The sequence below is a fragment of the Nicotiana attenuata genome, unplaced genomic scaffold (assembly GCF_001879085.1).
Source record: "Nicotiana attenuata strain UT unplaced genomic scaffold, NIATTr2, whole genome shotgun sequence".
NCBI lineage: Eukaryota > Viridiplantae > Streptophyta > Magnoliopsida > Solanales > Solanaceae > Nicotiana > Nicotiana attenuata.
This window is the reverse complement of record NW_017673394.1, coordinates 38463-52322: the sequence shown is the minus strand read 5'-3', so window position 1 is coordinate 52322 and position 13860 is coordinate 38463. Positions and strand designations below refer to the sequence as shown.

The following is a 13860-nucleotide window of genomic DNA, read 5'->3' as shown; positions in this document are numbered from 1 at the left end:
ATCGTGTGGCACGCCGACCACTTATATTTGCTGAAATGGGATCGTGTGGCACGCCGACCACCTAGTTATACTATGAAATGGGATCGTGTGGCACGCCGACCACTTATATAGATTATGAGATCTGATGTAGTTTCGTGTTTACTTCTGATAAGTTGTTTTCATCTGTATTTTCCCTAAGCATGTCCCCTTCCCGCCTTAATTGGTATTTTCTGCTGTTATTTCGTTGCACTTGTATATACATATATATCTGCACAGGTGTTTTTGGTAGGTCCTGTCTAGCCTCGTTACTACTTCGTCGGGGTTAGGCCAGGCACTTACCAGCACATAGGGTCGGTTGTGCTGATGCTACACTCTGTGCATCTTTTTGCACAGATCCAGGAGCAGCTTTTGGGCCTCAGCAGTAGGATTTGATCGGGAGCTGACTTCAGTCCAGGGACTTTCGAGGTAGCCTAGCTGACGTCCGCAGGCCGGAGTCCCTTCTATGTTATTAGTTTATTTTCCTTGTACCGAGACAAACATTGATGTACTTCTATTCAAACTTGTTTTTAGCACTCTTTAGTAGTTCGTGAGTTAATGACACCGGATCTGGGTAGAGTTGTAATTAAACTTCCGCATTTGGTTTTAAGTTATCTATGTTTTTAAGACTTCCGCTTTATGTCATTATGTTTGATTTTATTAAATGGTTGGTAATTGTTGCGAAAAGGTAGATTAAATTGGCTTGCCTAGCTCCCATTAGTAGGCGCCATCACGACTCCCGAGGGTGGGAAATCCGGGTCGTGACAGAGACTCTACTAGACTTGCTCATGACTCGTGGGACCCTAGGAACCTAGTGCTCTGATGCCATGTTGTCACGACCCAAAATCCACTAAGGGTCGTGATGGCGCCGGACACCGCTGTCAGGAAAGCCAACCAATTACTTAATTAAACTCCAATTTTAACAATTTTAAAAACCAAGATTTTCCTTTAAATTTCATAAGTAAAAAGATAACTGCTTCAATTCAAATTAAATACTAGCAATCCATAAAAAATATTTAAAAACCATCCCAGAACCCGATGTCACAAGTGCATGAGCATCTACTGATAAGGAAATAAAATACAATACAACATCCGTCCGAAATACAGTTGACAGAAAGAAAATACAATTTGCTGGAAGGGACTTTACTGGCTGCGGGCCGCCTCGAAATATGCAACTCACCTAGTCCCCGAATCATCCGTGCTGCTATGCCCAGTGGGCCGCTAGAGATAAATATACCTGTGCAACAAAAATACACAGAAGTGTAGTATGAGTACGTAACAACGTGTACTCAATGAGTATCCCGTCTAATCTCGAAGAAGTAGAGAAGAGATGGTCAACTTCGACAATTACTAGAGGTCATTCGACAATATACTAAAAATGTGAGGAAATCATGGATTCATATAGCAATCCTAATTCACGAAGCCAGAAAACAGGTAACCACCTTCAACAAATAATGAAGGATTTTCAAGGTTTACTCTTTATTATCTTATCAATTTATATCAAGCCACGAAGGGCACATTTCACATTTAAAATTCTCAAGCAACAATATAACATGTGCAAATCACACTGAAGCGACGGCCTGATCCAACAAAAATAAACTGTGCACTTGCCGAGGGTCGACGGCGCGCCTATAGATGCATCTATTTAATCTGCCGAGGCGTTCGGCCCGCTCCATAAATAAACACATACCCTGCTCGCGAATCATGCATGCGACGCAGGTACACATAGAGATACATGCTCAATCAGTCAATTAAGAACTTATCGGGAATATTTATCCAAATAAAATAATTTCTCTTTTTAACAATTCAGGAAAAATGATGTTTAATCTCCTTTTAAATTCATTTACTAATCCAAGGTGATTTAAGCGAATCAAGCTATCAATAGGTTCATAAATAATCTAAGTGTAACATGCTTTCGGGCCCTAACTACCCGGACAATGGCATAATAGTAGCTACGCACGGACTCTCGTCACCTCGTGCGTACGTAGCCCCCGCAAATAGGAGCACATAATCAATTATTTCACCTATGGGGACAATTCCCTCTTACAAGGTTAGAAAGGAGACTCACCTTGCTCCGAAGATCCATAACCGGCATTCCACGCCCCTCCGAAGACTCCAATTGATGCACCACGCTCCAAAACTAGCCAACGGTTACGCAAATCTATTAATATATGCTCAATTGTTCATTACCATCTCATTTATAGCAATTCCTAACTCCGATCGAAAAGTTAACCAAAACGCCCTCGGGCCCACGTGCCCGGAATCCGAAACTTTTCGAAGATAAAGATTACCCATGACCTTAGGAACTCAAATATAATTTTTACTAAATTCCATACTCAAAATCGTGGTTAAATTCCAAGAATATAATTTTTAGGTCTTCTACCAAAATCCCCAAATTTCAACCAATTTCATGCTCAAATCCTTACATAATTGATGTATTTAACTTAAAATGGATGGGGATATATTACCTTGATGTTGATGACGGAAATCCCTCTCTTGAAGCTCCCAAAATCGCCCAAGCCATGAAAAATATGAGAGAAATGAACTCAACCCCGATTTTAAACAACCATTCTGCCCCAGCTATTTTCGCACTTGCGGCCCTTTGACCGCTTCTGCAGTTTCGCAAGTGCGGTCCAAATACCGCTTCTGCGGTTCCTCTCAAGCCTCCCCATTTTCGCTTCTGCGGCACGCCATTCGCAGATGCGGTCCCACTTCTCCGGAACACTGACCGCATCTGCGGTTTTCTCCAGCTGCCCCTCTTCTGCTTCTGCGACTATCCTTCCGCAGATGCGGTCCCACTTCTGCGGAATCTTGACCGCATCTGCGGTCCTCGAGCCTTGACCAACCTTCCGCTTCTGCGGGCCGCTTCTGCGGCTAACCCACCGCAGAAGCGAAAATACCAGCAACCGGATCCTTCAGCTATCCAAAAATTCCAAATTCCGATCCGTTAATCACCCGGAATCCACCCGAGGCCCCCCGGGACCCCAACCAAACATACCAACCAATCCTAAAACACATTACAGACTCACTCGAGGCCTCAAATCACATCAAACAATGCTAAAATCATGAATCGACCTCCAATCCAAACTTAATGAACTTCAAAAATTCAAACTTCTATTTCCGATGTATAAACCTATCAAATCTCGTCCGATTGACCTCAAATTTTGCGTACAAGTCATATTCGACATTACGGACCTACTCCAACTTTCGAAATTGGATTTCGACCCCGATATCAAAAAGTCCACCTCCGGTCAAACTTCTCAAAAGCCTTCAAATTTCTATCTTTAGCCAAATGGTTCCAAAATGACCCACGGACCTCCGAATTCACTTCCGGTTGCGCCCCCAACTCCGGAATCACCATACGGGGCTATTCACAGTCTCGGAATCCCAAACGGACATCGATAACACTGAAATGCACCTCAAGCCAAACTTATGAAATTTCTTCTAAAATGCTGACTTCCACACTAGGCGCCAAAACGCTCCCGGGTTATCCGAAACCCGAACCGGGCATACGCCCAAGTCCGAAATCATCATACGAACCTGTTGGAACCTTCAGATCCCGATTCCGAGGTCGTTTACTCAAAAATCCCATCCTAGTTCATTCTTCCAACTTTAAGCTTTCCGAAATGAGAATTCTCTTTCCAAATCAACTCTGGACATTCCCGAAATTCAATTCCGACCACGCGTACAAGTCATAATGCCTGAAATGAAGCTGTTCATGGCCTCCGACTGCTGAACGGAGCGCTAGGACTCAAAACGACCGGTCAGGTCGTTACATATATATAAGCTATATTCGATATAACATTACCTAATACACTTATACTTAGTGCATAGTATAGCGTAAGTATATATATTTTATATATAAGCTACATTCGATATAATATTACCTAATACACTTATAATTAGTGCATAGTATAGCGTAATATATATATTATATATATTATATATATATATATATATAATATATATATATATATATATATTTATATATAGTGCGTACCAAGGGAATCTAGTGCGTACAACTCACCATCCTAGGAAAAAATCAAGAGCTTTTAATTGGGCCTTGCGTCCCTGAGGTGTCTTTGTTTTAGGCACGAACCAGTGAGTCACCAGAGTGGCTCCTATCTGTCCTTTTTGTGTTTTCTGCATGTTTTCAGAAAATATAAAGAATCTAAATGATAAATTGAAAACATCAGTAAGTTTGTAATTCAATTATACCCCCACAGCTATATTTTTTTACCTTCCAAAGCTATATATAGTATTTGATATGAAAAGAATGAAGGATTAAAGGAACATCCTTTTCTTCTTTATTACTCCTCACTTGTTTCATTTTACATTATACTTTTTTCTCCAAAAAAAAGCATATTTTATATTTGAAACTTTTATTATAACTTCAGATTTCTCATTTTTTCTATTAATGAAATGCTCTCATAGTCATAAAAGTTTCATGATATATTTAAGATTTAATTAAATAATTTTTAGTCTGTGGCAAACTTCCCTTTTTAAACTTGGCGGCCAGTCAACGACCTCCTTATTAATTTTTCGTGATGTGCAGGGAATAATGTTTTGATTTTATTAATAAAAATCAGAGGCTAGGCACACTGCTTAGTGGTGTTCAGCAAAAAAATACCTCCTTAACTAGAAAATAAAACATGATGAATAATTATCTGCCAAAATAAATTTCTACGTAGATGATTACTTTGAAAAAAGAAGATATACTTGGTCCATGTTTTGATAGAAGGATGAACTGACCTGATATTTTTCTTTATATACTTTGACACCGGTTGCATGGGCAAGAAGCATGTTGTGAGCTACAATATATGGCTCAGTGGCAGAATTACCTCCGTACAATTACCAACATAACTCGAACATCTTCCTGGTGCAAAGGTACCTCTTGCATATCCGAACATGCTATAAGATAATGGCTCATTCAATGTGATCCAGTGCTTTACCCTATCACCAAATTCCTTGAAGCAAATGTCCGCATAATCACCAAAGTCCTTCCTGAACGCATGAATATACAGCTTCAGCTTTCGGTACATATGTTTGAGGCATAATTTAGCTAAGAAATTAAAATTACGCTTTTTAAATAACTTAAAGTTTTAGATGAGATGATCACACAATATATATCAATATGGTATTAGATTGGACAAGAATTTTTAGGTTTAGATCGCATCGCTACCTGGACAGCTAAAACATTTGGGCTTTTAATATATTTGGTCGGTCGGTCAAAAATAATTAAAGTACTAGACAAATATATAAGAAAAATACACTAATTATGAATAAAATATGTATACTATATTCATATTGTATACATTAGTATAGAAAGGTATGCATTTACCGGCTATTTTTTGATGAGTGGTTACGTACATTATGTATGAAGAGAGCTCTGACAGGCCTTGAAGGACCGAACACACGTATGTGGCAAAATACAGGGATGACTTGTGGCTAGGGTGAAAGGCCAACCAAGATCGCATATTGCCGGTTTTCCGCGAAATCTATTTCAGGATTTTCCGAGATATTTCAAGTATGGGCCTATAACTAAGAATCATGCATACACATGAAGCATACATTAAGGCATAACATAATCAGGTTATTCAACATATGTGATATCTCTACTTTTGAGGTTGAGTACTCCCAATTTCACTACAGAATTTGTGAATTGAATTATGGGCTGAATCACCTCGAATTGCGTTGAGCCGCATGTGGAAAGACCCACACTACAGTCATTCGCAAATTCACTACAAAGTTTGCAAATAAATTCTAGGCTTGGGCACCTCGAATGGTGTGAACCGCATGTGGTAAGACCCACATGTACAGTTTTAAAGGGGGATTTGATCCAAAAATAGGCCAGCTCACACCCGACTAGAGGAACTGAAAAATTAATTGAGTACAAACCTTATTGCCTTGTAAATTGATCACACAATATCATCAGGTACTTATGTAATTCCTTCAAGAAAAAAAATAAATAGAAATCTATCTTATTTCTGTTCGAATGCTTTAACGTCTTACGCTATTTTGGAACTGAGAAATCCTCCATATTCGTCCTCTAGGGTTTGTGGTGTGTCCCAGTGGAAAAGTGTTATAAATGGCGTCAAACCTTTTAAGAATAGAAAAGTTAGAAACCTTATAACGGTTTCGTAAAACTGATAGTATATTGGAATGAGATAAAGTTATTAGTACCATTGGAGATAAGCTCATTGATGACATTGTTGTAGAATTTTATGCCTTCTGGATTCACTCCTTTGCTTACTTTCCCATCTAGAACAAGTAAGAAAAAGATTAAGTTGAGCGATCAACTAGTATTAGTTTGCCTCTTTTTCTTTTCACCTCCTTATATATTTTGCTGTAATTACTGCATATTTCAAATGTGAATTAAACTGGAAAAAGTATTCTTACGTGGTAAAATGCGAGACCAAGAGATGGATAACCTGAATGCTTTCATACCAACTTCCTTAAGTAGACGTATGTCTTCCTGTAACATTTGGCAATATTTATTTAATACCCACTAAAACATAAATATCAGCAGAAAAAGTTTAAATGAGGACTGCCATACCTTGTAACGGTGATAGAAATCAACAGCGACATCTCCGGTAGAACGGTCAAATATTTTTTCTGTAATTTAAAGATTATATATGTTAAGAAAAGCTTAAACAGAAAAAAAGAAAACAATAACCAGGTTAGGAGCTGAGAATATACAGGATAAGTTGGATCCATGAAATATGACACTTGATGGGTGTTGAAACTAGAAAAGCATTTGAAGAGTTTCGACAAGTAAGACGGAGCGGTTGTGGGGGTGGGAGGGTGGGGGTGGGGTGGGGTGGGGTGGGGTGGGGTGGGGGTTTATAAGAGACTTTGAGTCTTTTTTTGGAAGTGTCACTGAGGTCTTCAGAAATGGGTATTTCCTGATTGGTTGAACTAAAGCAACTCTCGAATTGTTTAAACTATTCTCAATTATTTTTTACGGATTGCAGAATTCCCTCAATTATTTTTAGAAGAAATCACAAATCTTCACAGTAAGAAGAAGAAGAAGGGGAGGAGGAGAAGGAAGAAGTTGATGAAGAATAAGAAGAAATAATGAAAACGCATAAGAAGAAAAACATACAGAGAAGATAAGAAAGGAGAAGAAAAGGAAGAAGAAATTGAGTAGGAGATAAGAGGAGAAGAGAAGAGAAGAAAAAGAAGATGAGAAAGGGAATTAAAAATTTGAAAATGAAAGTTTTCCCAGATGTTAATACTTGCCCCTAATGACAATGCTTCATGCAATGAATTTTCCTCATAGATTCATTAAGTGGATAGTGACATGTATAAGTACTACTCAGTATAACATAGCAATAAATGAGGGGCTATATGAGAGCATATAGTGGAATGAGAGGGCTTCGACAGGGTGATTCAATATCACCCCTATTATTTGTAGTGTGCATGGAATATCTTACTAGAATTTTGAATAAGGTGGCAGAAATGAGGGACTTTGGGTATCACATTAAATGCAGATGATTGAAATTGAATCATCTATGCTTCACAGATGATGATGTACTGTTATTTTGTAAAGACAATTACCAATCAGTAATGCTTTTAGTAAAAGGGCTGTAGTCTTTCTCTAATGCTTCAGGCTTGAGCACTAATGCAGGAAAGTCTATATTTTCGGTGCTAATATGGAAACCCAAGTATTAGAAGATTTATGCGAGGCAACTGGATACCAGATAGGGTCATTACCATTTCGATACCTGGAGGTGCCTATTTCAACAAAGAAGATTTCTACCATGGACTGTGAAGTACTGGTACACAAGATGACTGCTAGACTAAAGATCTAGAGTTCGAGGAGCCTCTCATATACTGGTAGAGTACAACTAATTAACTCAGTTCTTTTCCAAGTACACACATATTGGTAATCGATCTTCATCTTACCTAGGGCTATGTTAAAAAAGCTCACTACAATATATAGAAACTTCTTATGAGATGAAAGAGAATCGACTAATAGAGCCCCATTGGTTGCATGGGGCACTGTCTGTCGACCAAAACAAAAAGGAGGCTTAGGGATAATTGTATGATATGGAATGAGGCATCGATAGCAACATATGTGTGGAACATTGCTCAAAAGGCAGACAATCTGTGGGTGAAGTGGGTTGATCACATTTACATAAAAGGTACCAGTTGGAAGAAATACTTGCCACCAACTTATTGTAGCTGGTACTGGAAGAGAATATGCAATATAATAGAGAAGTTCGAGGGGGATATGTGGGGAATGAATGGTAGCAGACAAGAGGAAGGTATACAATACAAAAGGGATACTATTGGAGGAAGGGGGAGATGAATGATTGGCCTTGAGCTAGATGGATTTGGATTCACTAAATGTCCCAAACACATTTTTATAAGCTGGTTGACAGTTAAACGACTACTGACTAAGGAAAGACTGCAAAAAATTGGAGTATGCCAAGAGACAAGTTGTGAAATGTGTGGAGGAAGCATTGAAACAATCCCTCATATGTTTTTTGAATGTCCTTTCTCAAAGAAATGTTTGGGGTTTCTGATGGAATGGTTAGGAGTAAGGTTAAATACAACAGATATTGAGGGGTTGTGGAAAACACTAACAAGGAAGATCAAAGGCAAAATGTGCAGAAAGTTTATATTGGCAACTTTGGCCGCGTTAGGTGTACAAAATTTGGGAAGCAAGGAATGACTCAATCTGGAACATCAGAGTCCCTAGTCTATTGGTGGTATGCAAACAGTTTAAACAAGAGTGTAAAGTTAGATTGAATTATGCAAAATAGGGATGGCAATTGGGGTAGGACGGGGCAGGGATAACCTTAAATGGGGCGGGGCAGGGAAAGAATTAAATGGGGCAGGGCGGGGCAGGGCAGGGCAGGGCAGGGCAAATTATTATTTTTGAAAATTTTTAATAGGGCAGGGCAGGGCAGGGCAGGGTACTTGACAGTAGGGAAAGCAAGGATAGCAGTTTCATCTATTACTTTAATGGTAATACCAGTACCCTGTGCAGTATACTTATGATAACCTTTAATGTGCTTAAGTATACTTATGGTAATACCATTATGATTGGATAAGCTATTGAGTTACATGATGTCTGGTCCCACAATTTTAAAAAACATAAAATTATCCATAATTAAGATAGATTAATTGTGGAAATTACAAGTAGAAGGATTAAATGAATTTTCTGAAGCTTAAGAAAGAGAATAAACATTTTATGGAACATTATTATTTGCATCTTCCATTAGAAAGAGAGAAAAATAACTTTTTTGAAACATTATCTTTCCAAAACTCTTAAATGTGAAATGAACACAAATTACTTGACACAATACATCAATTATAGTAGTATTTTTTGCATTTTGAAAGTGTAAGCCAATTTGCATTTCTGAATATTATAATTTTTAATACATAATAACTTTTGAACATTTTATTAGTCCGCTTCAAATTATTTTGAATTTATTTTAATATTTGATATTTTTAAAAACGAACTAATAATGACACTTCTCCATAATACGGAAAAAAGCATTAATGCATAAACATAATATTACAAATTAGAAAAAAAAAATACAAAAAAGCCTAAACGGGACGGGGCGGGGCAGGGCGAGGCGGGGCGGGGCGGGGCGGGGCGGGGCAGGACAAAATTTGAAAACATGTTAAATAGGGCAGGGCAGGGCAGGGCGGGTCAAAATATTAGCAAGTCAAGGCTTGCCCCGCCCCGCCCTAACCTGCCCTGCCCCATTTGACACCCCTAATGCAAAACATCAGAAGAGAGAGTATGGATAGTAGAAAATGAATGGAAGAATTGTATAGCACACAGGGATTGAAAAATAGGTTAGACAAGAGGACTTTTGCGACTAGTAGGAACTTTTCCTCTAGTCTGTACGACTTTGAATGTATATTTGGTTGATTGGAGATTAATAATATTTTTCTTTGCACCAAAAAAATAATACTTGCCCCTAACATTTTAAAAATTATAATTAAGCCCTCATTATCTTTGATTTAGTCAAAGTCCCGAATCGTTTATTCAAGACTCAAGAAATCTTTAGATTGTTAGTATTGATGATACAACTGACAATTTTGTCAATTACATTGTCATATGCAAGTAACGGTAATATGTGTAATGTAGAATATGTACATTTTTGTCGATTATATGCTCTTGTATAAGTAAAACCTGTACTCTTATTCTACATTGAATTTCATATAAAATAATAAAAGTATTACTGCATTATTATACTGATACTTACTACTCCCCTCTGTTAATTAAAAAAATAAGGATTTTTTAATTTTATATTTGTGGTCTTAAATCTGCCATAAACTTGTGTTGGTATAATCTTATAATATTTTTGAGCTTGTGATCTAAAATATGCCATGGTTTATTTGTAAGGCTACAAAAGTTTGTCAATAAAGGTAAATTAGGAAGTCTAAATTAATTATTCTCAAAATTTAAAAAGAAAAATTATTCGCTTTTAAAAAGAATAAAATGCAAATAGAGTCACATAATAACCTGATACTGATGGAGTATTGAGTGTATAAAGGTACAATAATAACAACAAAATATCCGACCATATATACACAACTTAGTAAAAAATTCTATATATACGACATGTAACCAAAGGACGTTAACAAAGAGGGTGGCATCACTATTCGAGATAATAATTTGAAGATTAGAATGTCAAAAATTAGAAACCTCTTGTAATCGTATCAATAGAGGGCACACGTGCTTTTGGTAACTGTACATTTGATAACTTTGATTTTTTTCTTTCATCCGAATAATCATGTTTACCTTGATAAAAGTAGATTCATATAATTTGGATATGTATTACCATTAAACCTCCACAAATTCAATATATTTATCTATGTGAAGTGGTAAAAGTACTAAATTAAGTTTCGTGTAACTTATATATAAAGGCCTCATATGTATATGTGATATAACAACTAAAACTTTATATATTAAGTCATGGCTTAAACCAGCATTCTTTAGCACAAGCTAGTAAGGAGAATTACCAAGGTATCTAGAGAGATAAACTTAGATTATGCGAAAACGGCGAAAATCACTCTTCGTGAAAATGGAATTTTGGACTGTGAATGATTTAATATAATGTAGCTTCCTCTACAGCTTATAAACAAATAATAACAGCTCATTGATCTCTTCTAGAACTGAGTGTAATACTTAGTCAATTTTTTTTAATGAAATAGTCCCACGGTAATATGCGCACATGATTTGACAATTAAAAACTCTATGTCAAATTCAACTCTACTATACTATTATGTTTATTTTTTAAAAGAAAGTACGACGTGCCGGCAATATTCACGCCGTATTTTAACTGCTGAACGAACAAGTCACTTAATTACTAGATCTGCTCACAAAAGTTTAGTTTGATCAAGGGTTGACTAATTTTGCCAATGGCTTTCCAAGAATCAATCATGGAAATTACTGTTCATGTTAATTCAGATTGTATGGATCTTCAGAAAAATAGAGGATCAGTACGAAAATTTCTAGCTAGTTTATTGATGTAAATATTAAAAAAGGTAGTTTATGTTATATATATATAGGATAAAGAGAAGACCTGGGTGCTTGTGCGTGAAAGTATCCCATATACTAGGTCCCCTACCTCCTTGACGAGCTCCTCCTTCAATCTGAGAGTTCATTTAAATCAAAAGAAAAAAGAAAAGAAGACATAAAAGTGAATCTTAGTACATATTATGGTATAATATTTCTATTAGGTTAACTTACTTGGAGTGCACTAAACAGAGAAGAATGATTACATAATTGGATACGGACAGATTAAACAGTCTAATTGGTCGATTTTAGATTAGGGATGTTGAGGCGAAACCAGAATCTGGAGCCAGTAGGTTCGGAATGATCATTTTTTCATATGCTATACAATTCAAGGAAAAACCGATGGACTCAGCTGAACCTATAGAATGTTGGAGATCAAACTCCTCAAGAAGCATGGAGTGGAAGAAAGTCAGGACGAGGACGTGGCGGTCATGGAAAAGGAAGAAGTAATGGTAACAACTTCAACAATGAAGAAAAAATCTACCAAACATTCAGAGGTCGTGGTCGTGGTCAAAGAGGAGGAAGAGTACATGGCTACTATCAAGAAAATAATGGATAAATATACGAGAAATTAAAAATTGAGTTTTATAATTGTCATAAATTTGACCATTATTCTGGGGAGTGTCGTAGCAATGTTGAAGAGAAAGCTAACCTTTGTGCATTAATTAAGAAAATACGAGAATGATATAGAAGATGTCCGTGTGATAGAAAAGATCCTTCGCCCTTAACATAGAACCTGCTCTAAATTAACTTCGAGAGGGGGTGTATGAGAGTTCTGTGGGGACTTTGTATTAAAATTATACCTGGTAAGCAGCTGAAGCAGCACCAAATACGAAATCAGAAGGGAAACTTGTTCTGTTAAAAGGAGAAGCGAATCGCTTTGCCGGGACTGTAGCATTGGTAAGAGCAAAAAGATTAAGAATCAGTACAAGGTAGAAGAAGCAGAAGCTCATCAAGATTCTTCTGATAGCCATTGTTTGTTTGCTTCTTCTACCTATGCCGCAAGTTCTTGTTAATGCAATTGACCTGATATATAGAACACGACTGAACATATGTATGTAAATATACCAATATAAAATCACCACGTGTCATAACAATATAAAATCTCCAATTTGTGCGTCCATTCGTCTATTTTCCTATTCCCTAGTGCAGGACATGAGTAAAAAAAATTTGCATACTTAAATGGGATAGGAAAACTAATTCAAATTAGCCAAATGGAATAGCACGAAATTTTGTACTTCACTCCTTTTTAATTCAAATTAGTTTCAAGTTGAGCAAGATCTAGACAGAATACTTGGAGTGTAAGTTCAGTGACGAGATTCAAGGAGGGGAATGAGAGGTGAGGCTGGACTCACAGATCATCCCTAGGAGACGGAGTTTTAAGTGCCTTGGGTCTATTATTCAGGGGGATGTTGGAGATTGAAGAAGATGTCACTCATCGTATTGGAGCGGGATGGATGACATGAAGACTCTCTTCCGGTGTTTTATGTGACAAGAAGGTGTGATCACGCTCAACTGAGTTTCGCAAAAGACTACGCGGGCGTTGCAAAAATAATCTGAGTATTTATGCCCAGAGTCGAACCACAGAGAATTAACCTATCAATTACTATTGTCCGATTTACTAAATTCACAAAATCTGTTTCCCCAAACTTTTTGATTCACAATGGTTGATTTTTCTAACAACTAAAGACTGAAAGTAATTAACAGCTGAAAATTAACTAAACTTGAATACTTGATGTGTAAACAATTGGAATAAGGTCTAAGGCAATGGTTTTCCCCGTTGGTAATTTCTTTGGTTGTATATGTTTTATAACTATCATTTAGTTGTCTCTATCAATCATGAATTGTCTCTATCAATCATGAATGCTCCAGCTATCATAAATCTTTCTCAAGCAATTATGATAATTTACTAGACGAACTCTCTCAAGCTACGCTAGCTAGATTCACAATACAGTTCACTTAGATTGCACCCGAGGTATCGTTATCTCTAATCCAACATCTAAACCCTCGGTTATGACTCTCGTCTATACTCCGGGAGTGATGTTGTTCATACAATCACCTAAATATGCACTCTCTCTCAAGTAGATACGTAATAAATAGGAACGGATAATTAAGGGCCCTTTTAACTAACCACAATCAAAACATAGATGAACAAATAGAGATTAACAACCAAATCCAACTATATTAATAAAACAACCAAGTCATCCCCAACGGGTTCCACCAAACCCTTAGATTAAGGTATTTAGCTACTCATAACAATGGAGGAATAAACTACTAGAAGATTCATAATCGAAAATTGC

General features: G+C 37.1%; 1 protein-coding gene across 1 annotated transcript in view; it reads right to left on the bottom strand.

The window, feature by feature from the left end:
* The window catches only part of LOC109216261 (beta-glucosidase 12-like), a 30333-nt gene extending 17752 nt beyond the window's left edge, over positions 1 to 12581 (bottom strand). Inside the window, 9 exon segments of the mRNA XM_019380406.1 lie at positions 4043 to 4158; positions 4768 to 4859; positions 4862 to 5019; positions 6028 to 6115; positions 6199 to 6276; positions 6415 to 6490; positions 6572 to 6630; positions 11568 to 11637; positions 12364 to 12581. Coding sequence (XP_019235951.1) covers positions 4043 to 4158; positions 4768 to 4859; positions 4862 to 5019; positions 6028 to 6115; positions 6199 to 6276; positions 6415 to 6490; positions 6572 to 6630; positions 11568 to 11637; positions 12364 to 12534 — 908 coding nt within the window. The 5' untranslated portion in view covers positions 12535 to 12581.
* Positions 12582 to 13860: the final 1279 nt, after the last annotated feature.